General features: G+C 32.0%; 1 protein-coding gene across 4 annotated transcripts in view; it reads right to left on the minus strand.

Annotated features, from left to right (window-relative positions):
- Positions 1–1,137: 1,137 nt before the first annotated feature.
- The window catches only part of LOC113520263 (klarsicht protein), a 384,839-nt gene continuing 361,090 nt past the window's right edge, over positions 1,138–24,886 (minus strand). For 3 of the 4 annotated variants that reach the window (XM_052898113.1, XM_052898110.1, XM_052898111.1), the window contains 6 exons: positions 10,737–10,915; positions 7,591–7,742; positions 6,863–7,067; positions 6,053–6,214; positions 4,852–4,949; positions 1,138–4,370 (listed from right to left, as the gene is read on the minus strand). In XM_052898113.1, coding sequence (XP_052754073.1) covers positions 4,127–4,370; positions 4,852–4,949; positions 6,053–6,214; positions 6,863–7,067; positions 7,591–7,742; positions 10,737–10,915 — 1,040 coding nt within the window. In that variant the 3' untranslated portion in view covers positions 1,138–4,126. The remainder of the gene's footprint in view (positions 4,371–4,851; positions 4,950–6,052; positions 6,215–6,862; positions 7,068–7,590; positions 7,743–10,736; positions 10,916–24,886) is intronic. The other variant, XM_052898112.1, reaches the window with a different exon arrangement.

Consider the following 24,886-nt stretch of genomic DNA (forward strand, 5'->3'; position numbering starts at 1 on the left):
ATGGAATGATAACCTCGCTCGCGCTATCGGTATACGCTGGCGGGGCACCAGTGAAAGGATGATAGCTGAGAATGAAAGGACAGGTCAGTTAACCCATCATGACGAATTCAACAAAAATGTTTCACGATGGTTTTCAAGGGAAACCACGTGGAGGTCAACCTAATAGGGTATATTGCTAACAATGGGGCTGTCAAACTCCATTGCTAACAACCCCTTTCCCCCCTAAATTACATAGTTAAAATTTCAGAATTTTACTCTATTCTCTAAATAGTCTACTGTTAACTCACTTGTTGACTTTATACAATTACTTCAATATTGTTTGCAGACAGATTCATACATGGTATATATGTACATTTCAGTTTACAGGCAGCAATGTGTCGACTCGAACTGGCCCGAATATTTAATATTTATTTGGGGACTTAAATGTTTAAAATACAAAATTCGGATACTTAAATATAGGATTCAAGTACTTACGGTACATAAATACTTTAGGAAGGATTGTTAGTAATGGAGACTACCAGCCCCATTGCTAGCAATATAGGGCATTTTCATTAATATAGGCTCAGGTCAACCTTCCCACGATACCTCCTGGAAACCATTATGCTGAATTTCTGGTGTGTTCATAACGACGGGTTAATTGACCTGTTTTTTTTTTTATCTTCATCTATCATCCCTTATTAGCACCCCGCCAGTATATACTGTTAGCGCAGGCAGAAGTTAGTCCTCATTGCTATCAATGTATCCTATCAGGTCGACTTCCACGTGATTCCCCCTTGAAATCATCATGGTTAATTCTTGTCGAATTCTTCACGATGGACCGGCTGACCTACCTTCATTCTCACCTATTGTCTATCACTTGGGGCTTGCCAGCGTATATCGATAACGTAGGCGGGGTTACCATTTCATTTTGAATATTTAAAAAAATACTTGATCATTATTTTACGATTCTTTTTAATGACTACCAAAATAATCGAATACCTAAACCTGACTGGAACATTACAATTTGAGGGTACTGCGATGAAAGTATTGGTTGAGATGACTTAAATAATTTTGACCACCCTTCATAGCCTTGTAAAATAAAAAAAAAAACTATATACACAATTAAATGACGGGTAAAAAGTATAAGTAAAAAGTCAATTTGTAAATTCAAATTTTATTTCCATTCCAAAAAGCCAACATGCCACTATGCAATCAATTACATTATGCTTACGATCTTCGCAGAGAAAAAAAAAATTAAATGCACATTCATAGCATGTCTATTTTCTTTCAATTATCTAGTTAAAAACTATGTATAAAAATTAAAAGAAATATGACACACTATATAGGCATCAACTGCCTTACATCAAGTTATAGAATGTACTAGATACTTTCACTGTGATCAAGATAAAAACAATTTATAAAACAATTATTATTAAATATTATTTTGAATCGAAATCGTTTTAAAAGAAAATAATAAAATCAATAGTCCATCAACTTTGTACACGGCACTCTTTCAAATAGCAGTATGAGGGAAGGAGGAGGGGGGGGGGGGGGATACATTATTTCAAGGCAAGGCAGGTGAATGGCGAATGCGCTCTCTTCCTATTCCCGCTACATTATGCCCTAAAAGATATTTTACCTCGCCGCCCACAAGTCCCCCACATTCACTTGAGGCGCTGCGAATGAAGTTGATGGACTATAACGAACCACAGCGAAAGCTCATTTACTAAATTATTACATTCATAAATAGAATGCGCCACACACTACAAACATACGTTAAGGCAGTATAAGTTACTTACAGTACATTCACACATTTACTGAATGCTGTAATTATTTGAATAAGGAAGAACAAAGATGCGTTCACAATTAGACAATTTTTTTCTATTTGGGAATACAAATTACTATTAAAAAAATTATTTTATTAAACAAACCATGATTGTCACTGCGAAAACAAATCAGAAAGACAGATTGTAATGACAATTTTATTACTTTAGGCATTTTTTTACTCTTGATAAAATTGTATTCTATAAAACCTGGAAATCGTCATAGTCGTGGAATACTGACGGACCTGACGAATATTACATATAAAGATCCGTCAGTATTTTACGACTATGACGAAATGTTTAACAAATCGTAACAAACTGAATGCGAAACGAGAATATTTTTTTTATGGAAATTATAAAATAATATAAGGAAATTTGTAGTATATTTTTCATTTATACAACAGGTACAATTGTCGGTGAGAATTCTTGAAATGTACTCATTTAACATATTTCCGTGGGTTATTATGATTATAGTTTTTATAATTCATGAACGCACTTTGGATTTGAATTTTTTACACTTTAGATAGTGAATGAAATATGTAAATAACACTTTATTGGAGATAAAACTTATTACACGTATGTTACTGACTTTTTACATTATTTTGGCAAAAAATAACAAAGTAAACGAACACTTTTCTTGCTCATTGCAGTAAATGTCATTTGAACGTGGACACTGCAAATCATTGTAATCTTTTTAAAAATAATACTTTATCTATTATTAGATTAGATGGTGATTATTTGAGCAATTGGTATTAAAACTGAATTGATATTAAAAAACAATTATGTTAATTGGATTATCTGAACACATTTTTCTCAGGTGACATTGAGTTAACATGGTAAAACTTAATTACATACATTTATTGATTCATACTGATCACAAACAAATATTTTAAACATACATAGTTGGAGCAGACTCGAATAATACCGGGAAAATAAATTCAATTTCCTACGGGTATATAAATATTTAGAATTTTGTAGGCTTGACAAATACAATTTAAAATAATAATATAAAATATTAACATAAAAATATATAATATCAACAGATAATAAACACTAATATAACAATATAATATTTATTTTCAATTATATTTGGATTCGATTTGTATATACAATACAATGTATTCAATAAAAATATAACGAGTACGGTGATAAAAAAAATATTTGGAATTAAAATTGTATTATTTATTTGGCGACTTCAGTATAGATTTGACATCAAAGTTACACTAAGTTTTAGGAGCTGTTAGTTTATATTGAAACACATTTACTAATTTATCAGTCTTTGATGATTATCATAAGGCCACAACAGTATTTGGAACTATTTGGAATTGATATATTTGATATCAACCATAGAGACTCCACATGGTTCTATAGTCTATGTTCGATGAAAAATGTATCATTTATGAATACACATGATATGTTTGTAGATACACAATTTAAAATGTTGTAACTTATGAAATAAAACCTATTTAGTAGGTGTAGTTGAAGTAAAACATACACAAGGTATTACAAGGACATCTCTCATACTCAGCGCACTCTCATCCTCCTTTACCTATTAAATACTTGTACTAAAATAGGCATGCTTCTATTCTATGCACAAACTTATTGTTTGTCAATGTTAGTACATTAATTAATACTAAGTAATGCGTACTAACTATTTTGCACTTCATCTGATACAGATGATTATTTTTTAGAACACTTTTGTTTATTTGAACTTTATTTGCTATGAGCAATAAGGGGTATCTAATAATAAAAGTCTGATACTAAATCAAATTCGATTATGTTGTTATTGTTTATGGTAAGATTTTCTCGTTTAAACATCACATCCGTCTACTGAAGCGACATTCTCAAAATTAACTCCATTCGCTTCTTCTCCATTGTTAATAATTTCTTTAATTTTTTTTTTCTACTTATTTTATAGTACGTTAGTAAAAAATTTTAACCTCGTCATCATTATTTATACGAGTTACATTCACGTCTCATTTTTATGTCAATTCGAGAGTTAGTAAAATATAATAATATAATGCCTAAGCAAAACTGCATCATCCACGTATAGTGACGTACACACCACGTAAACTCAAAATCGAATAAACTACAATATGTAGGATCGTGAGCTTAAATATGCCCATTTGCCAAGTCAAACAATTATCAATCATAAGTAGTAATAACACAATGGCCATATTGCACTCAATTCGCCACTGCAATTTGCTAGTAATCCTTTTCCAGATCTAGAAAACATCTTTGAAAGCAATCTTCAAAAGAACAATGTATTATAGCTAATCAAATAGCCAATTTCCACGAAATACACGATCGATGTAATGACGTGTTCAGACTGGTGGCGGTCCCCGTACATAACGGAGTTGCGGAGTGAGGGTTTGAGCAAGAGAGTTCAAGGCATCGCAACACCTCGGCCGCTCCACCAGCCAAGCGGCTAGTAATAAAGCTACAAGACACAGTTGAATGGGCAGAGAGGAGCGAAGAACACGCCACACCCACCCTCCTCGAGGACTGTAGTCCGGATCGCCAGCACCTGTTTTGCCCCCAGCCACAGTACTTACATTGTGCTCCCTGCTGTTGAAATAAAAAAAGTTAAATATGATACATCCATGACTATAGCAGCTTATTATCGCCCCACTTTTGGATTCGGGTCTCCCTCAGCTGTTAGAGCTTGGTGTAGTTTTATTTTAAGTTATCTTTCTCTTGCTTTACTATATTGTTTCCTTAGTATCCTCTTAGAATTTTCTGGTGATGAAAAGAAGTGGTGATACATTATATTCAATACGTATTCTCTAACAGCCATTTTTAATAATTGTATTTGGAAATAAATACGTAACTAAATGTAAGATTAAAATTAACAAACAATAATAGTTGATATTAAATTCCCTTTTTTATATTAAAAGAATTAAAGAAACATTTAAATCTATTTATTATTATTTCTGATATCACATACACATTTACATACAAACATTGACTAGAAGACGCCTTCCTTTTTTAAGAGGATTAGAAAAATACAAGAAAGAAACACCAAATTGGATTTATTAATACAACTTACGTTTCTTCATCGATTTTCAGATCAGGAATGCTTTGTTCTACTAACGCGCGACATGACTCTTGCAATATACGGACCTCATTTTCAGTTTGTTCCATACGCTGTAACAGAAAAAAATTGATTTGATCAATAAATCATAACAATATGACGTAACCTAGTTACCATAGAGCCTTTATTTTTCCATGGGCTTCTAGCTTATCAAATAAAAGTCCATATACACTTAAAATTAATTCTTATTCCCTGTAAAAGTATTATTTCATTAAAGTAGATCAAGAAATATGATACACGTAACTATATTTATAAAATTTATTTAAATTTATTACATAGATATTTTTAAGAATCATAACCTTCAATTATTACCATCAAAGCAAACCATTCATTAATTATTAAATATACACACTAATATATTAAACTATAACACACAAATATATTAAATTTATACAGGAATGGCAACGCATGGGAGGTATTATGGGCGAAACAGTATACTGTTATGTCCATGGTACTGCTCATGTCTATAGGCGACGGTTACCACTTTCCATCAGGTGGGCCGTCAGCTTGTTTGCCATTCTAAGTTGTATAAAACAAAATACACATTAGCGGTGGACAATATATAGTAATATCTATATATTGCAACTACAACATCTATATTTTGGCCTAATAACGAATATAGAACATCGAAATAAAAAACCCTTTTATTTTGAAGTAATTTAGCAGAGTATTTAATGTAATATTTAGACACATTATTCATATTTATAAATTTATTAGTACATTTAAGTTATACAATTCATTAGAGGCGACATATTTCTTTTCTAACAATTACCAGACAACAACCAGAGAGCATCACACATAGACTAATAAAGTTGCCATATTAAGAAATGTGTGGATTGCTTTCTCAACAAACCCAATCGAAATAAATATAGATATCTGACTGGTGTTGGAGATATCGTAATGGGTGATGACCTTTTTTTCGCTATCAGTATCTAGAGGAATCTAGTATATAGATGATGGTACCGATGTTACATAAGCATATATATATATATATATATATATATATATATATATATATATATATATATATATAATATAATATATATATAATATAAATAATCTCTTTTGGAGATAAGCTCGCCTTTGTGCACTATTATGTTTACTTTTCCATTTCAATAACCTATTCTGTACAATAAAGAATAAATAAATATTTCACCTTAGCAATAGCTTTGTGCGCTGGCGAGTTAGGAGCTAAGGCCGCTTGCAGACGGCGGGCGAGCTCCCGCAGCGCGTTGAGCCGACGAGCGCGACCGCCCGCGCCTTCGCTGTCGCCGTCGGAGATGCCGGAGTCCGACAACGAGTCGCATGTGGACCCTCCCTATATATGTATAACGTTTTATATTATATTACAATATACATACGTTATTATCACAAGTGCTGGATTAACCATTTTGCCGCTAAACCATGTTCGTGGCATTTACGAATGAGATTTTTAGGTTATAATGAACTCAAATTAGCCAACTGGTGCCCTCTAAATCGAATCATGGATACGGTTTTCTTTCGCCAAAGAATATTAAAAATGCTGGCCTTATGGATTTATTTTCCTTACACTTGGTAATAGAGTAAGTGGTTGCTTATTCAATCACCGTATGAGGAAAACATTCCATAATAATTCATATCACTTCTGAATATCCACTGACTATGGAGTCTCTCCCCATAATAAGATATTTAACATCGTTTGGCCATGCGAATTAGTACTAAAGTGTTTTAATTATTCATTTTCGTGTAATGGTGTATTATAGTTGCTTTCCAAAGTCTTCTTACGATATCCTAGGAATAAAGAGGTATGGTAATAACAATATATTATATTTTTATTTCATAAACACACGTAGTAACAAAACATGAGATATCGTCACGGTCAAACGATTCCAATTCTTAAAAAATCTAAGTCAAATAATAATTAATTAGTACATTTCATTTAAAAACAAATAGAGCTTAAAAATATAATTAATTCCCATTCACTGACTTTCTTTTTCTCTACAAGCGACGCAGCGAGCTGCCGAATCTGAGCGGCTACTTCAGTCTGGTCGCCTACGGCGGCGCCACGGTCGCGCAACGCTTCCAATGTGGCGAGGTCGCCCCTCAAAGCACCCTGCAGCTCACGGAATGCGTTCTCCCATTCAGCCCAGACGCAAACTGCCTTCTCAAGTGAGAGCAGCTCATTTGAAGTGCTGTAGAGTGTTAAAAAATAGTTTATAACTTCTAAGTATGACTAGTGCTTAGTCAACTTAAATCAATAGCGTAACCTGTGTTATTCTTCCATCGTTCTTAAAAATAAATAAATGATTTATTTCTCTTCAATTAGTTACAATACTTTAGTTACATAACCTTCTATGCTTATAATACTATGGAGAGAACTGGTGCCCACGCTAAATAGGAATAAACCACCTGTGTTACAGGTCACTAAGCCCCCTCTCCGCTTTTTAGCCTTAATAAAGCCTAATATATTTTTATAAATTTTTTATACTTCTATTTTTAATTAAACTTTTAATTTTAAAAAACTTCATATATTTTTATATTCTCAAGATAGAAAATTTATACAAAAGTGAACGAAATAAATGATAAATGCAAATAAAAAAGAAACTAAACACTGTAAATGAGCAGCGAGCATAATTCAATTTTAAAAACTCGATAGGTTTGTTAAGTTTCGCGACCATAAACTGGCTAATTGGAATGATGATGGAGATTGCTCACCGCTGATGCGCATCCTCCCATCGGGCCAAAAGCGCAGACAATTCCGTAGCCAGCCCGCTGTCATCTGACTCCATCTCGCCGAGAGCTCGGCGCACAGATACCGTCAGCTTCAACATGGACACTTTGCATTCTAGAAGGCGCGACAAACGTTCCTGTGGGGGGAAAATAAATATTTATTTATATTTATTCCACCTACGGTTGTACATTGACCAATTTACTTTTGAACAGGGTTTATATGATTTCACAGTCATCCAGGCGATTTCTAATACGAGTGTCCAAAAGATTTCCTAGTCGTATAAAATAAGTACCATATTATTATCATCATCATCATATTAGTTATTATATGTCCACTGATGAACATAAGCCATAGACTGCTGTAAGGAACGGTTCTGAGCTACCTGCTTCCATTGACTCGCTGCAATTTATTTGAGGTCGCCATTCCATATAGTGGAGGGTTCGTCCTATACTACGTACGGGTTTGCCATTCAAGAAGTTTCCTTTCCCATCGGTTGTCGTTTCTTCGAGCTATGTGACTAGCCCATTGCCATTTCAGCTTGCTTACCATATGATTATATAATAATACAGTAACCACCTACATTATTTCAATATACAGAAAGTCTACATACTAAAAGAAGCACTGTTAAATATGTATGAGTAAAGGAATAATAAATAAAGTAATTGTGAAACGATACAGACTGTAGTCTGATAGATACCAGAGGGAGACTTTGTACAAAAGTCGATTTCTTGGGTACCTCTGTCCCATTCGTGTTTCAACGGTAAAGCAGTTGTGTTTGCATTGCTGTGTTTCGGTTTGAAGGGTGGGATATGGCGTGAATTTACTGGGTACGGAGGAATAACACCTGATTCCTCAGGAATGGCAAAGCATGGGGGGTATCATGGGTGTAAACAGTATACTCTGTTATGTCCATGGTACTGCTTATGTCTATAGGCGACGGTTACCACTTTCCATCAGGTGGGCCGTCAGCTTGTTTGCCATTCTAAGTTGAATAAAAAATAAGGTACATATAATGTTCAGTCCAGTTTTATATAAGTTCAGTAAGTTTTTTATAATCAAGGATATACCTGAACTTCGTAATTGCGCATTAACATTCAAGGTTATTCGCAAATGATGTTTATTTGTTTTTTTCTACAATATTTTTAAAATAGGACGTACATTTTTTTATCAATATTTCAAACCTGTCTACTAGAATAATTTAATTAATGAATATTAAATTCAGCTAGAATTTCAAATCTATATTTTTGAACAATACATAGAAAGGAAAAGAAAAGAATTTTATCTCGGTAATGTATACGAAGACGCAAGCACTACTATAGCTAGTGTTAAAAATTCGCGACGGATAGGTAATCGATCGATGGATGAACTGAGGCTCAAGGATATGGGGTGATTAGACTGTTAATAACATAGAGTTAACCCCTTGTTAATCAAAGGAACAAAGAATATTCTTTGTTAGCTACCCTGATTTCGTCTTCAATTATCATCCCTTACTGGTACCAGACAGCGTTAACCAGGGAGAAGAAGAGAGTGTTAGTCATGAGGCTAGGAAATCCATTGTTAGCAATATCAATATCAAGACGACTTTCACGCGGTTCTCTTTGGAAAGTATCGTTCATTCATTCATTCAACATGTTTTCATTCTCGTCTATCATCCTTTATTGATATCCCGCTAACATAAATCTAGCGCAGGCGGAGTTACAATTCCATTTTCTTCCATTAAAAACCATATGTATTCTACAAATAAAGTCACTGACGTAGCAATAGGTCAGCTACCTACAAACATTACTATTGTTTTAATTTCGGGGCCATTATACTCCGTGAGTTACAGCAAGGTACGGGTTACAGGTCACTCAAACGTAATTTACCGAGGTTACTGTATTCGAAAAAAACAATTGATTGTGACAATCGATTGTGTAAATAATTAACTGTAAATATGTATTTTTTTAAGGATGTAAATGGTATGGTAACCCCGCCTGCGTTAACGGGATACGCTGGCGGAGCACCAGTGAAGGGTGATAGATGAGAATGAAAACAGGCCAGTTAGCCCATCATGATGAATTCATCAGGAATTAACCAGAGATCGTTTCCAGAGAGAACTGCGAGGAGGTCGACCTGGTTAGGTATATTGCTAACAATAGGATTCTCAGTCTCCATTACTAACAATCCCTTTCCCCCCAGTGAATATGTATTTAAAATTAGCAACGTAATCTCATAACATAGTCACAAAAAAAGAAACAAATTTGAATCTTATTTTTTGTTTGAATGAAATAGGAAAGATTAATTCGAAGTGAAGTAAAACATAAGTTTATTTGTAATAATACATATTCTTATTTAGATTATAAATGTAAAAGAGTTCAACAAACAACACACGACAAACTATTCCAAACGATGTCTTTTCTGTATAAAGTGACCAATGTCTTATATATGAGTATGGTCACAAACCCAATGAGAAAACAACATGATATAGTAGGAGAGGTCTAGAAGTGTTGTTATCTTTCATAACAAATGACTAGGTAGGTAATAGTTCCAGTTAACAAGTTCTATATCCTATAAACTAAACAAGGCAAATATTTGATTAATCGATGATAGCTGAGTAGAGTATACAACGGCTGAGTTAGTAGGTATTGACCGCACCAAATGTGTTGTTAACCTTTTACATAAATATACAAATACCTATTTGATGTGATAAAATATCTCTGTACCTATCTAAATGTAGATAAAGTTGCCTTTTAATGCTGCTATTAAATAATTTAGAACTTTGCTCTGCAGACATTGCAAAAAGTATTTGATAATTTCAAAATGTGGATATTACTAGTATTTTTTTTTCATAACAGGTGGTAAACGAGCATACGGCTCACTTGATAGTAATTGATTGCCGCTGGCCTATATCTGGTAGAAACTTCTTATTGATAACGGATTTCCTTTGTTATCCAGTGGGGCAATGAAGCTAGCCTTTTGTGCATTCTGGTCGTCAGTAACTTCAAAGATAGGCTTTACTCTCATGTTAGTCTCATATTTATTTAGTCACAAATGAAATTCTTAATTTTCTCTATGAAGGTTTTTCTTTAAGAGTCCCTTTGGTGCGTAGTATTATAAACGTGCTCAAGTTTTTGCCGGTGCGTATACATACCTTCAGTTCCTCGATCCGTCTCGTTAGTTGCGCCCTGGTGTGCGGCTGAGGAGCACATTCACCCGGTTCGCAGACGTCGTCGAGATTCTCGTGTAGGGCTGCCATCTCGCGGCGTAGGCGTCGGGCGCCGCCGCGCCTTGTAGCGGCTGCTCGCAGCGCTGACCATCGTGCCGATACAGCTGGAACAAAGCAATATATCATTATTAATTAGGAATATATTGATTGACTGGCATAAAAAGCTATATCCTTTTTCGTTCTAAATTACCACTTTCTATCAGGTAGCATAACCACCCAGCTTGTTTGATATTCCGAGTTACTCGAAAAATTACTTTATTACTTTACCGACCTGGCCGCTGACTGGTCTCTTCGAATAGGCAACTCTGGTCCTTTTATATTTTTAAGTATGTTTTGTTTTTACTATTTAAGGCTCTCGAGAATGACTAATATATCTAAGAGATAGAGAAAGAGAGAAGTAAGAGGATATTAGTTTACTAATACTACGCTGCCTATGCGACTTAACTTTTTTATAAGTTTTGTATAGATTACAAGCGAACTAACTTAAATACTGGGATATTTCTCTCGTAAAGTCGACATTGTTCACTTTCCCTACATCTTCAGGATTTCATTGGCGTTGGTGATTCGATAGCAAATCTTCTACCATTATTTATAGATCGCTCACATTAAACGAGTGTTCGAGAGATACATGATTGTGTACGAATTACAATTCTAAAAGTATTCTGGACGTTTGGCTTTGAACCAACGTTACTACGATTACATTAGTCTACAAACTGACATAGTGACCCTCGGGTGCATCGCTTGACCCACATATGTTGATGCCAGGCGCATCAATTGCACATAAACACGGGTATTTTTAACGATACAACGTAGTATTCTGAGAACACTATGGTTGTTAGTTGTTTAGGAAAGCTTACAATTGGTCTATAAAGTTTATAAAAAAACAAAACATAAGCATTTTTTGCTGGACCATCACTTGCGATATTTACAAATTTATAGTGATATGTTCTTAATCATTGCCTTACCTACTTTTATTTGGATGGAAACAATGTACATAAGTTTATTTATATCCGTAATCATCTATTTTTCTCGAAACATTACAAGACTGAACTAAAAATATCTTCAAATAAATACGTTACCAGGCTTAGGCAGCCGTTTATTTGTGGACAACAGGAATGGTTATCAATTCCATAGTCCACTGCTGGTAAGTGGAACATCACAAAATACAAAAGTCTGCATTGCAATGGTACACTCACTCATGTATTACTATTGATAATGTCTGTTATTCCTTTTATACATAGCACTCTATGAATAATAACTATTATCAGTCTATTACAGACATCTAGTGAGTTTATCTTTGCTTTAAAAACCGATGACAAAACCAATTCTGCACTTGTTATCCCACGTATGCCTATTTAATTAATTGATATTCGTTCTTTGTTTATGAAGCTATTTTCTTTTCGTTATTCATCGACAGATAGTGGCTACTTATAATCATATTTAAGATTTCCAATTGTATTCCCTCTCTATAAATAACCAATAGTTTCGTAACTAACCATACAAATGAAGTTTTATTTACGATTACATCAGTTCCATAATTAAGTCGTTTGAAATTCCAAAATTAGACACGTTTATAACTTGCTAAATGCATAAAATATAACGACCCGTCTGATCTATTTTGACATGAATTGGATCTTACAAAAATGTTTTTAAATAATAAGGAAGCAACAGCAAAGCAACAAAGCAACCATTTCTTCATGCTCTTTTAATAATAATATCTACAAATATAACTAAATAATCAGGAGAAAGCCAAACATTATTACATATTACATACCAACAAAATTATATGACATTGTAAGACGCAATTGAGTAAAAGATAATTGTACAAAGTAAGATTGAACAAAAATTGGCTTACGTACTATTTATTACTCAACATTCAATAAATACAGTATCAATTGAAGTTCTAAAGAAAGTAAGTATAATCTAACAAGAAACACGGCAATTTGAAGTAATAGAAACGGAAATCGATTATGTCTATGCGGTTGAAGATATAAAATCTAGTTATAAATAAGTGATACGCGAATAAGACGGAAGAGATCAAGAAGACAAGATTAATTTTATTTATGCTACGAATATCATTTGCACATTATTATTTTCGTTTAGATATTAAAAGGACTCGGTAGTAATAGTACGAGAGATAAATTAGGTATATGAAGTAAAATCTTACGTTTCAAAGGAATAAGTACTACTTAAGTTATTAATAAATGAGAATTATTTTCGAATATTAATAGAGGCCGTGTGGTCCCGGTATAGAATAGGTCACCTTTTCCTTTCTCGTGGGTGTCGTAAAAGGAGACTAAGTGACGGCGAGGGATGAGCAGCAGCGTCCCTCTTAAAACATCTCTAAAGCCTAATTGCGGTTGCCAACTCGCCTGCCGAGCATGGCAACTACTGAGAAAACCTCCAAGGAGGCTTATGTTCAGCAGTAGACAGTTAAAGGCTAATATGATGATGATTTCCAAATGTCATTATTATGTATTAGTGAAATATAAAACAATAAATAATAAGTGCTACACAGTTACACGAATCACCTGGCCCTCAATATTATCCATGTATTATGGGGAACTAGCAAAGAACATCTAGGGATTACAATCCAGAATATTCAGATCCGAACTCTTCCGAGCTAGAAAAGCTTGTATCCTTAATTAGCCCAACAGAGAATCATGTCCAAAATCTCATTTCTCGCAAATTAACGTGCTCACCACTGCGCCACGGAAGTTGTCTATGAATATTGATTTTCAAAGTACATAGACTTACTAGACAGTTTTAAGATCGATAAAACACCCTCGTCGGTTATTAATGTAATCAATTGGAACCTTTGTATAAGTCAATTCAAGGAAAGTGTCATAATGACAGTTTTATGATCGATAAAAACCTGTAATCAATTATCATTAATATGATCAATTGGTGGCTTCATGTATACAAACATACACCAAATTATCTAATATAAAGTTCTATTTTCTATTACTTTGATTAGGTATACATGAGTATTTACAAAAAGTCTACAAATAAAAAAAAATCCAATAATTAATATTTCAACATGTTTTCAATGTATATTAGTAGTAACTAATATAATAAATTAAATTTTGAGCAGCGTTTATGTTCCAAGAGATAAAAAAAATGTCCATAGACCATTTTATTTCAAGGCATCGCTGTAAACCGCTTCTATTCGTATATCAGATGAAGGAAACCTGCCAGGGCGAATGTACGTCTGAAATAGCATCCTAAATGTCATTGGGTCCATGAACTTGTGGTTAATGGTTTACAATATGTTCCTGATTTACTAAGTGTCAACGTACCGTAACGTGCTAATGTCTAGACTAGCTTTGTACTAATTTTAGCTTAACATTGTTAGGAAATCGCGATTCTAGTCTAGATTAGATAAAACAAATGTTAAAGGAAATGGTTTAAATATACAAGCGGCATTTTAAAATATCTAGACGATATGTCTAGTGGGGACTCGATATTATCTAGTTCGTTAATCTGATTAAATTGATTTTTATTTGTTCGATCTAAATATTCAAAGAATATTAATTTTAATTTTCTAAAACACTATCATAGCAAACTTTTATTGAGAAAAGTTTGTAGATTGCAAAATTGTATATAAATCGTAATTATATAGGTTTAAAATAACTGATAAGAACTCCAAACAAATTGTATTTGTGTTTTGACATCACAGTAATGTCGATTATTGCAACTGCAATGACAATTGGCAATATCTTATTCGAATCGAATCAAAAAAATTGGGCTTGAAAGATCAACATTACAATTGACCTATTTGTTTACAAAATTATGATTCATACCAACTTTAAAATACGATACAAACGAATCGCGTTCGTTCAATAACGGAAAGGCAACCAATTTGCCAACCGCGAGAGTCGTCACTCAAACTCAACGAGCCATTACTGCTTCCTATTGCAGTGCTATTTGCGAGGCTAAATGTAAGGACAAGTTTCTAGTTAGTAAGACTTTTACTGCTGCTCTAACATTACGCCGTTTTGAATTTACGACTATGATAGAAATACAAAAGGAGCAAAAGAAATAATTTGCTGTACTTGCTAATAAATTCATTGAATGGATGAGATAAAAAACTATGGAATAAGGAATAGGGTGGAAAGTTGGTAATACAATTGAAAACAGATACTCGAATACTGTTGATGTAAAAAAAAGAAAATGAGTATGTTAGTAGTATATGTCTATGAATTATACGAAACTAAACTAGTGCTATTCTGAAGAGAGTTCGAAATGGAAGGATATGAAAGCGATAACTATATACATGAAGGAATGGAACAGGAAGAAGAAATATGTAAGATTTGAAAGAGTTTTAAGGGACTCTGTTGAATATTTACTGCTATCTTACTAAATTTGTATGTAGTGCATATTGTTAGATAGAAAGCGTAGTGCCGTTTTTTAAAACAAAAGAACTTTAATTTTGTGGCGAGGCCTAGGTCGGTAGAATATATAATGTGATAACCATGGTGTTGTTAGTAACTGATAGTCATTTCAATATTTATACTTGATGCAAAATAACAACTCTTAGTTTATTCGTAATTCCTACTCTATAATATTAAAAAAAAAATTAGAAATAGCGGAAAATAGCAATTCAATCTACCTTATACTACAATAAAAAAAGCAATCAATATTGCTGTCTCGGTTTTGGCCACAGATGGGCAAACATATCTGCACGGAAAAGTAAAATTAGTTTTTATCTATTCTGTTCTGCAACATCTGAGCTAAGTCCTTTTGATGTCATGTTACGCGGCTATAAAACACTTCCTAAGTAATATAAGGCACTGCCGCAGCTGCATTACGCTGCGATTTCCTACATTTAGCACTAAGTGCACTATAGATAGCTTTTATCCGTTATTAGCTTTCTGAACATCCGCATCATTGAAATTATCTAGTAATCACATTTCATCCTGGAAAACGTCTATAAGCAAAATTAGACTTTGTACAAAAGTCGATTGCTTGGGTACCTCTGTCCCATCGTGAAGCAGTTGTGTTTGCATGGCTGTGTTTCGGTTTGAAGAGTGGGATATCATTGAAATTAGTCTCAGGAATGGCAATCTATCATGGGCGAAACAGTATACTCTGTTATGTCCATGGTACTGCTCATGTCTATAGGCGACGTACCACTTTCCATCAGGTGGGCCGTCAGCTTGTTTGCCATTCTAAGTTGTATAAAAAAAAAAAAAATATTCAGTTTGAGTACGTAATTTAAGTAGTATAATTTGCCCTTTATTATTGTTATTTGAAGAAACAGTATATTCTATCAATGCCTACAGAAATACACCCACTGCGATTTTTCAAGGTCAAAATGAATTTATGTAAAAGGTAAAACATGTTTTCTAATATATTTCGAGTGGATACCTATAAATATCGTGGTTGACGTGTTACACTGAGTTCGTTTATGCAATTTAATGTATTAGCATATACCAAAAAATGACTTATTTGCCTTTACACTTATGATTATTATTTGTTGAGACTTATTATTACAAGTCTTATAAGTGAATCTTCTACCATAGTGTTATAAACTTTAGAATTTTGAGCATCTGTTCTTGATTTTAACGCTTCAAACTTAATATTGATGTATAATAATAATTATAATATTATGTAAATTTGTCACAGCTAGATTTTTATCGTGTGCTAGATTTAACCGTGGTCAGCAGTAAAATGAGATAACACGTAATTCTTGGCTTTCGAATACAAACGTTTCCCGTCCATATGTGGTATGACTAGTCGTTACAACACGCCGTGGCTTCTCCAAGGTAGGTGAAAGCAAACAAATTATATGTCCATTGTGACTGTCACATAAAACGTCGTAAAATTCGTTTATGTCTTTTTAACTCGCTTTTTTGGGCAATTTTAATTTTCACAATATAAAACCTTAATTTGAATGTTACTTTGAAAATAACAACAATATATTTTAAAGAGAAGGATTTTCCACACCGTACTGCTTGTAATCTAATGTAAAATACTATTAACAGACTAACAGAGTTATAATTTTTGTATTAGTCTTGTTGAATTTTTTTATAATCTTGACATCTGATGGATGGTACAACAAATACTAAGAATCAAGATTCGGTGTGCAATACATGAACAAAATCAAGAATATTAAAATATAATAAAAAAAAAATTATATACATATGTAATATTATAATGACTACTGTAATTTTAAATATATTTTAATTTAGAAATTATTTTTCGAACTCAATTTTAAAACTTTAAAACTTGAAAACGAATTAATTGATAAAAGACTTACCGACAGCAATCATGGAATAAAGTAGATAGAAAAGCAAATGTAAACTAGACTATCTCACGATACCTGAGTGTGGCGGAACGTAGTTGCAATCCATTATAGAACTGTCAACTCGATCATGCGCGGGAGTCGATGAGGCGGCAAGGTCAGAATTGCACGGCGTTTGCACCACTGGATTATAAACTAATTTCTTAGCTAGCAATACAACACTAATACACTTAACAGAATACACTTTTAATGGAAAATTTTGCAACGATTTTAAGTAGAATGCGTACAAATGCAATTGGCATAAATAAAATAAAGTTGAAAAGAATTGTAAATTCAAAGGAATATCTTAGTTGCTTGCAAATAACAGATGATGGTGTAAGCTTGTAACACAATGATTTGAAATGAAAATAAAGAAAAACAGTTCCTGCTACAATAATAAACAATATGTTTTTACAAGCGCATTGAGATAATTTACTGCACGAAGTTCACTATGACGAATACAAGGTGACCTCAATGACGACTATAGAGTTTCTTGTTAAAACTATTATGAAAATATTACTAAACACTAAAATTAAGTCATTAGCAAAGACAACAGTGAAACTTAACGAAATAATGTCACTCACTTATGAAGTGATTAAAGAAAATATAACATTAATGAGACGTAAATAGGAGTCGTTAAATAAGAATAATTATAATAAACATAAACAAGTAATTATCTACTAACGTGTTATTAATATTTATAAAAGTAAGTCTGTTACCGAAGGCTATCAGCTCGTGACCTTAACGCCAATAAAATTATTAAATGGATCTGCACTGAGATGTGAAACTACACGACCTTGTGTACAAAGGCAATGCAATTACTACGTAAAAGTACTGCAAAATATCTAGAATAACAACATACAACGAGGACATAAAAATAGAATACTTTAATGATAAAAGCTAGTATTTATTTAAATTGTAGAAGTTGAAACCAATTAAATTGGTACTAATATATTTAAATCCATTAGTATATTTATTATGTTTTTATCATTCTGTTTCCTAATTTCTATGAATAAAATTTCAACCAATGATATATGCGTATCTATCATTGAGTGTGTGAAAATTATATACATTTAGTAGGTACTTCTTATGATCGAAATAATTTCAAGTAAAATAAATAGGTGAGTATCATATTTTTTATACATTGATTATTAACGCAACAATCTTAAATATAAACCATAGACGTTAAAGAAGTTTGCATACGTATGTTTTATGGTACTAAAATTATTTTCAAGTTGCGAGCTACTATTTATATTTAATGTAACTTTTACTTATCTTTGTTAATTAATGTAAATGTACAGATTTTTAAAGACAATTTCTCTAACGATAAAAATGTGGCTATGTATAACGGTGAATAAATGAATACGTTATTTATAATTTAGGTTTTTTAAGATTTAGCAATTCTGAAATCGACCAAATGAATATATGTAAATATAATAATTTACATCACAACAACCGGTTTAATCCTTTGTTTATATTTCGAAGGTGAAACTGTATTAATATGAACTCCGTTTAAAATATTCTATTGATTGTACCCACGCTTTTACATTCCAAATTGTAAGCGATGACAGCATATTAAAACGCCATACGTAAAGTCAAATGAATGAATCAAGCCGGAACTTACTCCGTGAACAAAATTATTAATTACATAATATCCAAATCACGTAAGGAAAGATTTTTATGAATTCGTAACAGGGATATAAAAGTAAAATCTAATTAGTAGCGTTACTATCTATAACGTAATTATTGATTATGCAAGGAATTATTCTTGTCATAGAGCACATGAGTTGAAAATTGGCTATGTCTCATACTCTCGCAGACTGTCTGTCAGTTATTGCTAGTGGTTGCGCAAGTTTTGCAATTGCAACATCACGACAGGAGATAATGTCTGAACAGAGGCCGAAGGTAAAAACGCGGTAGTCTGCGACCTAAAATATATTCAGACTTCCATTCTTTGTATCGACTTGCTCTTTTAACAATAAAGCAATGCAGTTTGTTAATAACACAAAATCCGAACTTATCGGCTTTGCAATTTCAAAATGTCATTGTCACGACTTTATGATTTTGATATTGGTTGCATTAGATTATTTAACTGTTAACAATTACGTGGGCGAAGATTATGTAAATAGTAAGGATATTACATTGAATGCAAATCGTTTGATAATCTAAAGAAACTATTTTAAATCTTGATCGAAATGGTATTAGTTCTATACTTGTTTTACTATTATTTATGCTATTATTGCAGGGGAGTAAACCCTTTCAATTTAAAAAGATTTAGAATTGGAGTAAATACAAAAGCCCAATGGAATGGATAAGCTCCTTTTTGTAAGCAGTTAAAAAATGCTTAATTCTAATAAGTTGTTTAAAAATAAATAAAATAAATGAAATTGAGTAGAAATTTTTACAGATAGAAATTTAAACGCAGGATACATTAACAAGAATACGCGAATGATGTAATTAGCACTCGGCAAGGGAGAAAACAGTAAGACGCTAATATCAGTACAGGGGGCGTAGGCGTATGCTGTAGGCGAACCAGATTGACGGCAGGTCAAGTACAATGTTTAGATATAAACAATTAAACAATATCAACGCTTAAGCAGCAAGGATATAACAGCGCGCCAATTAATCAATATTTTAAATGTATCTACTTATAGTAAGTAAAATAATATAGTATAGGTAAAAAGAAATAGAATAAGTAATTACGACAAAGGAAGAGAGAATATGTAATAATCAGAGACTATTTCACATTTTGTGTAATTTATTTGCAGAACTGATATCATACATACAGTTTTGTTGTGTACATGAGGAGAGAACTCATCTTTTATAGATAGATAGATGTCCAGAGCTTGAGCGGTGTTGTAAGAGGCGACTGAGGGAACTTAATGGTCAAGGGATGGGCAGCAGTGTCCTTCTTAAAATACCACCAGAACTGGTTGCTAACATGACTGCCAAGACCGGCAACTATTATATGTATTTTAAACAGTAGACAGTTAACGGCTGACATGAGAATGATGATGATCTTTCAGATACGCGCGAAGGAATTGGCGGAGGCTTACTATATCATTACTTAATGTGAACACCACGTAATACTTTTATAAAAACAACCATAAATATAAAATCGTGAAGTTCCGTAGGAAATTGTGCAATCAAACAAGTTCTTAATGTAGTTACATGGTTGCATGAACTGCGAGTCATTACAGATCGAATGAGAAGACAATTTATCGACAACATCAATCTTAATTAAATAACTTACCAATTTCATCGTTATTGGTGGTGGTCGACGTAATTGATAAACTCATTTTGCTTCTTTTGTAGTCACTTTTACTGTTTTATTCACACTTGTAATTTATATATCACAAATCCATACACATTTCTGATTCTCAAAACAAAAGATCAGTTCATTAACTTCAGTCCTTTCTTCTAACGAAATATATAATCTCGATGATATAACTTCATTGACAGAAAAGATAGTTATCAATTCACTATGGCCATTGTGGAAGAGATAATTGCAGTTGAAATAATGGAAGTTATCTAACCAGAGAGAAGCGTGGATGCACACGAATTTAACAGAATTCTAATTGCGTTGCGTCACAATGACACAAAGCTCTATAATGGATTTTTAGCAAAATATTTTAATTAAATATCATACGTTCAGTATTATTTCCTGTTATTCGGTCTACTTATTGTAAATTGAGATGATGGTAAGTAATAGTAAACTTTTAACTTGCAATTTGCAATAATTTTGAACTGTACGCGGATTAATTCCTACCTTAGTAAAATTGTGAATTAATTCATCAACATTCTATCAACGCAATTCAGAAAGTACGTCTTCTGTAATTTAAATTAGGTATGTTTCAAATATTACATTGAATATTATATTTATGCAGTATTGCTCTCTACATGCTTTTCGTATTTTTTATTTCTTTCTGCGAAATCATTTCTTTATTGATACCACCTATATATACCTAGACACTATTTAGGCATTTGAAAAATCGGCTTGTACTCGTACCGACATTAACATGTCAGTCAATCCATAGGTACTTAATGTTTGTAATATTTTAATAAAAATAGAAAACAATTAGAACATCTATTTAACTATGTTTTAATTACTATAAAAACAGCTAAGAGCCAATCGCAAAAAGCACTAAAAAATAAAACACGTTAGATATCATAGAATTGAGATGTAGCGGTAAACGGGATGAACTAGAATAGCCGGTCTGATACACCGTTACTGACTGTCTGACAAACACAATTAATGGATTGAACTTAGTGCCGTGACAAAAGGGATAGAGTTGAAATTGATGAGAAACAAATGAACAATGCCAGTAATGAACCGAAAGCGGATCGCTTTGGGTGCATGACACATCACTTAAGTGAAGCAATATAGAAATTATTAATAAAATTAATGATATTAAAGTAAGAAGAACACGGAATAAGATTGCTAGAATATTATGAAACATTTTACATTTATTAAAGGATTTGGCGTAAATACAGTAGTTTATTAATAAATGTTACATAATTGGTATTTCAATACAATTGTTGTTTTGACAAATAGATTTGCGTGAGTTTGCAAAAGCGTATCTGAATAATCCTGCAGAATTTAAATTAAATTAGAAAATTCATTTACTAAATTGTTTTTAAATTCCGAGCGAGAACATAAACTGGAGTATCGTAAAATATGAGGTATGTAGAAATAAATACTACTAATTTTTTTTTTAATATATATTAAAAAAAAATTAAATGCATTCAAAGGGCTATACATATACAAGGGTGTCTGTGAATAATGATATAGAAAAGACAGAATAGATTTTTATATACGTTTTATATTAGGTATTTGGATCAAAGAAGAGTTACTATTATTTTATAAAATAACTTTTGTTAATACTTGGGAACTTTGATACTACGATAGGCAACCGACTGACAAGATAATACAAGTTACATTACTAGAATATATAATTAATGCCGAGAAAAAGTAAATATTAAAAAGAAGTAGGTAGGTCGCTAGTTTAGTATAAAGAAACATTCAATAAGTTGCGAAAGCAGCTGATCTTACGATTTTCAATGATCGAAGCAGATTGCTATATTCATCTTGTTGTTATACAATTAGAACATATCCATATGATTATAACAAGTAGATGCACACACTTTCATTTAATTATATAGAAGTAAGTATAAAAATACGAGAGAGTAGTTAAAAATAGTAATACTAATAATAGGTACCGCCCAGTAGCAGCTTTCAGAGTATCTTTTCTGCACATGAATGAGATTTATTAAAGTTAATCCGAGAATTCCATTCTCTGATTAACTTTCTTCTGGGGGTCTACTATGAAATGAAATTCTCAATTTTCGGACATATTTTCGTGTTTTGTTTATATCGAAATCGGCCCAGTAAATGGGGTTTAACAACTTTAAAGAGTTTATATTTGCGGCCCGAAATGTTTGGAAAATATTTCATATCCTCTAATTGTATAAAACAAGATTCCACTATGACAAAATAAATTCTAATATACCTAGACTATTAGATTCTATTTGCATATATATAGTTTAAAAACGGATAGTAAAATATAAACATACGTGAGAAATCATATATTTATCACAAGTGATATAAAAACTTATTTGTTTCTGACTCCTTATCAAATACAGTTATATTCGTAGTTGATGTTATTTTCAACATTTTAGAAATTTAGTTAACAATAAAATATTATATATGTAGTTATCTAAATATAAGTAAGGCAAGAAGGATATTTTGGAAAGGATAGCTATATAATTAAAAAAAAAAATTAAATAAGACTAAGCAATATCCACACACCTAAATCGCTACTGTCATTACAAACATTATTAATGTGAAAATAAACATGTTTGTTATCTCTTGACATCTTAATCGTTCTTAATCAATCATAGAATCAAATCATAGAGAAGGAGGCTACTTTTTGTCACGGTTAAATATAAACAATAATTTCTTTTTTTTTGCGCATTAATCTTACTCACAACTAGGTATCCACGTGTTTATTGACCTTGAACGTTCTTTAATAAATATTTATATATCTTATCAGCTTTAAAAATTACTAAATACATTTATCCTGAGGTAGCCTTTAATGGTATACATTGTAAATGGTAATTGATAGTAATGTTAGTCATATTGTGAGCTGTAAATAAATTATAGACCAATGCCAATCTGTGGTCAATATCTATAATCTATGGATCATCTTGGATTTAAACCTAAAGGTATATTGTTCATAGTTAGTAATCGTGCAAGGAGTGCCAGTGATCTCATCATATGTTGCTCTGTAGCGAGGTTAGATCAATGACCTCTTGAATCTTGTTTAAAAAAATAATAATAATGAATAATTTATATACTTATATAACAATACCTATATTATTTACGTATAATTTTTGGTAAATAAAAATTTTGCCAGGCTGTCTGTTTCTTGTATTTTAATGGCTAAAGTATTAAACTTTTAATAAAAATATTGTTGTATTGTGACTTTCTTTAAATTAAAAATACCTCAAAAGATAAAATATGTTCGTTTACATCAACTTTACAATGTAATGTCGTAAATGGTATTACGTTATTGAGAAAGAGTGACTAACCAGAGTTCAAAATAATTTACACAATACAAAGAAATATAAAGAAATCAGTATTTATGATAATTACCAAATTTACAATGCATTTTATAATACGTAGGTAAGTAGTTGAGTAAGAAATATATTGCAAAAAATAACAAATATAAAGTACCTACCAATGCGCGTTATTATATGATAAAACATTTATTTTCTTAGGTAACTTTGTAGGTTTTATACGTTGTTAATTAAATTTACGTTACTTCGAATTTATATTAGTAATCCTAACTAATTTATAAATATGAAAATCAATATATCTGATTGTTACCTATGGCGTTAGAACGAATTAATTAGTCTATATGAAATTTGGTATATATTTACCATTTGGTATTTACCAGTTGGAAGAAGGATACGATTGCTTTTTGTCCTCGTCTCCAATAATAAATCCAGTATAATTTAATATTTGTATTTGTTCTTTTTAGATGTTTAAATGTTATTTACTCAATGCAGCTTAAGACGAAGTTTGATATATGGATAGACCATACCTTTGAGTCAAAGATAATAGTAATACTGGATTAACATATAATACGTTTATCCTAATCCAAACGGGCAAACATGCGTGACACAGTTAGTTATTAGTAAAAGTTGATATCATTTGAAATGGAAAACAAGCTAGCGATCCGGATCCGCATGATGGAAAGTGTAAACAATTATCTAATAGACATAAACAACACCATTAGTAAGCAACTTTTAAAAGAAAGAGGTTTTTATAATATGGCCATATTTCTTTACTGTGTGTTACGAGATACAGTCGCCAAATCTGTGATTTATAATCAAGTTACGTTCTTTTTAAGTGGTAAATAAAGATAATTGTTATTCTGAAACGATTTCTCAATTATTTTTATAGCTTTTTGTCCACTACTTTGTACGCGTAGATTTCATATGTAGGAAAAATTCATAAAATAGACGACTACTAGATGACCTCTTAAGATTATGACATACACCAGATTTTAAGTTAAACCTTTAAGAATACAACTGTGAAAACTGCACCCAATTTAGTGCAGTAGTTTTCACGTGATGCCGGTATAGACAGATTATTTAATTTTTAAAGTTATTATTTTGGTTTTTTTTGCCCTTATTCAGACATCTTATACTAAGTTTTCTTAAATATCTCTAATGTGCATACATTGACTAGTTACAATTTTATTATATTAGTAAAATTAAATTA

This window comes from Galleria mellonella, unplaced genomic scaffold (genome assembly GCF_026898425.1).
Source record: "Galleria mellonella isolate WM207_F2 unplaced genomic scaffold, CSIRO_AGI_GalMel_v1 utg40, whole genome shotgun sequence".
Taxonomy (NCBI): domain Eukaryota; kingdom Metazoa; phylum Arthropoda; class Insecta; order Lepidoptera; family Pyralidae; genus Galleria; species Galleria mellonella.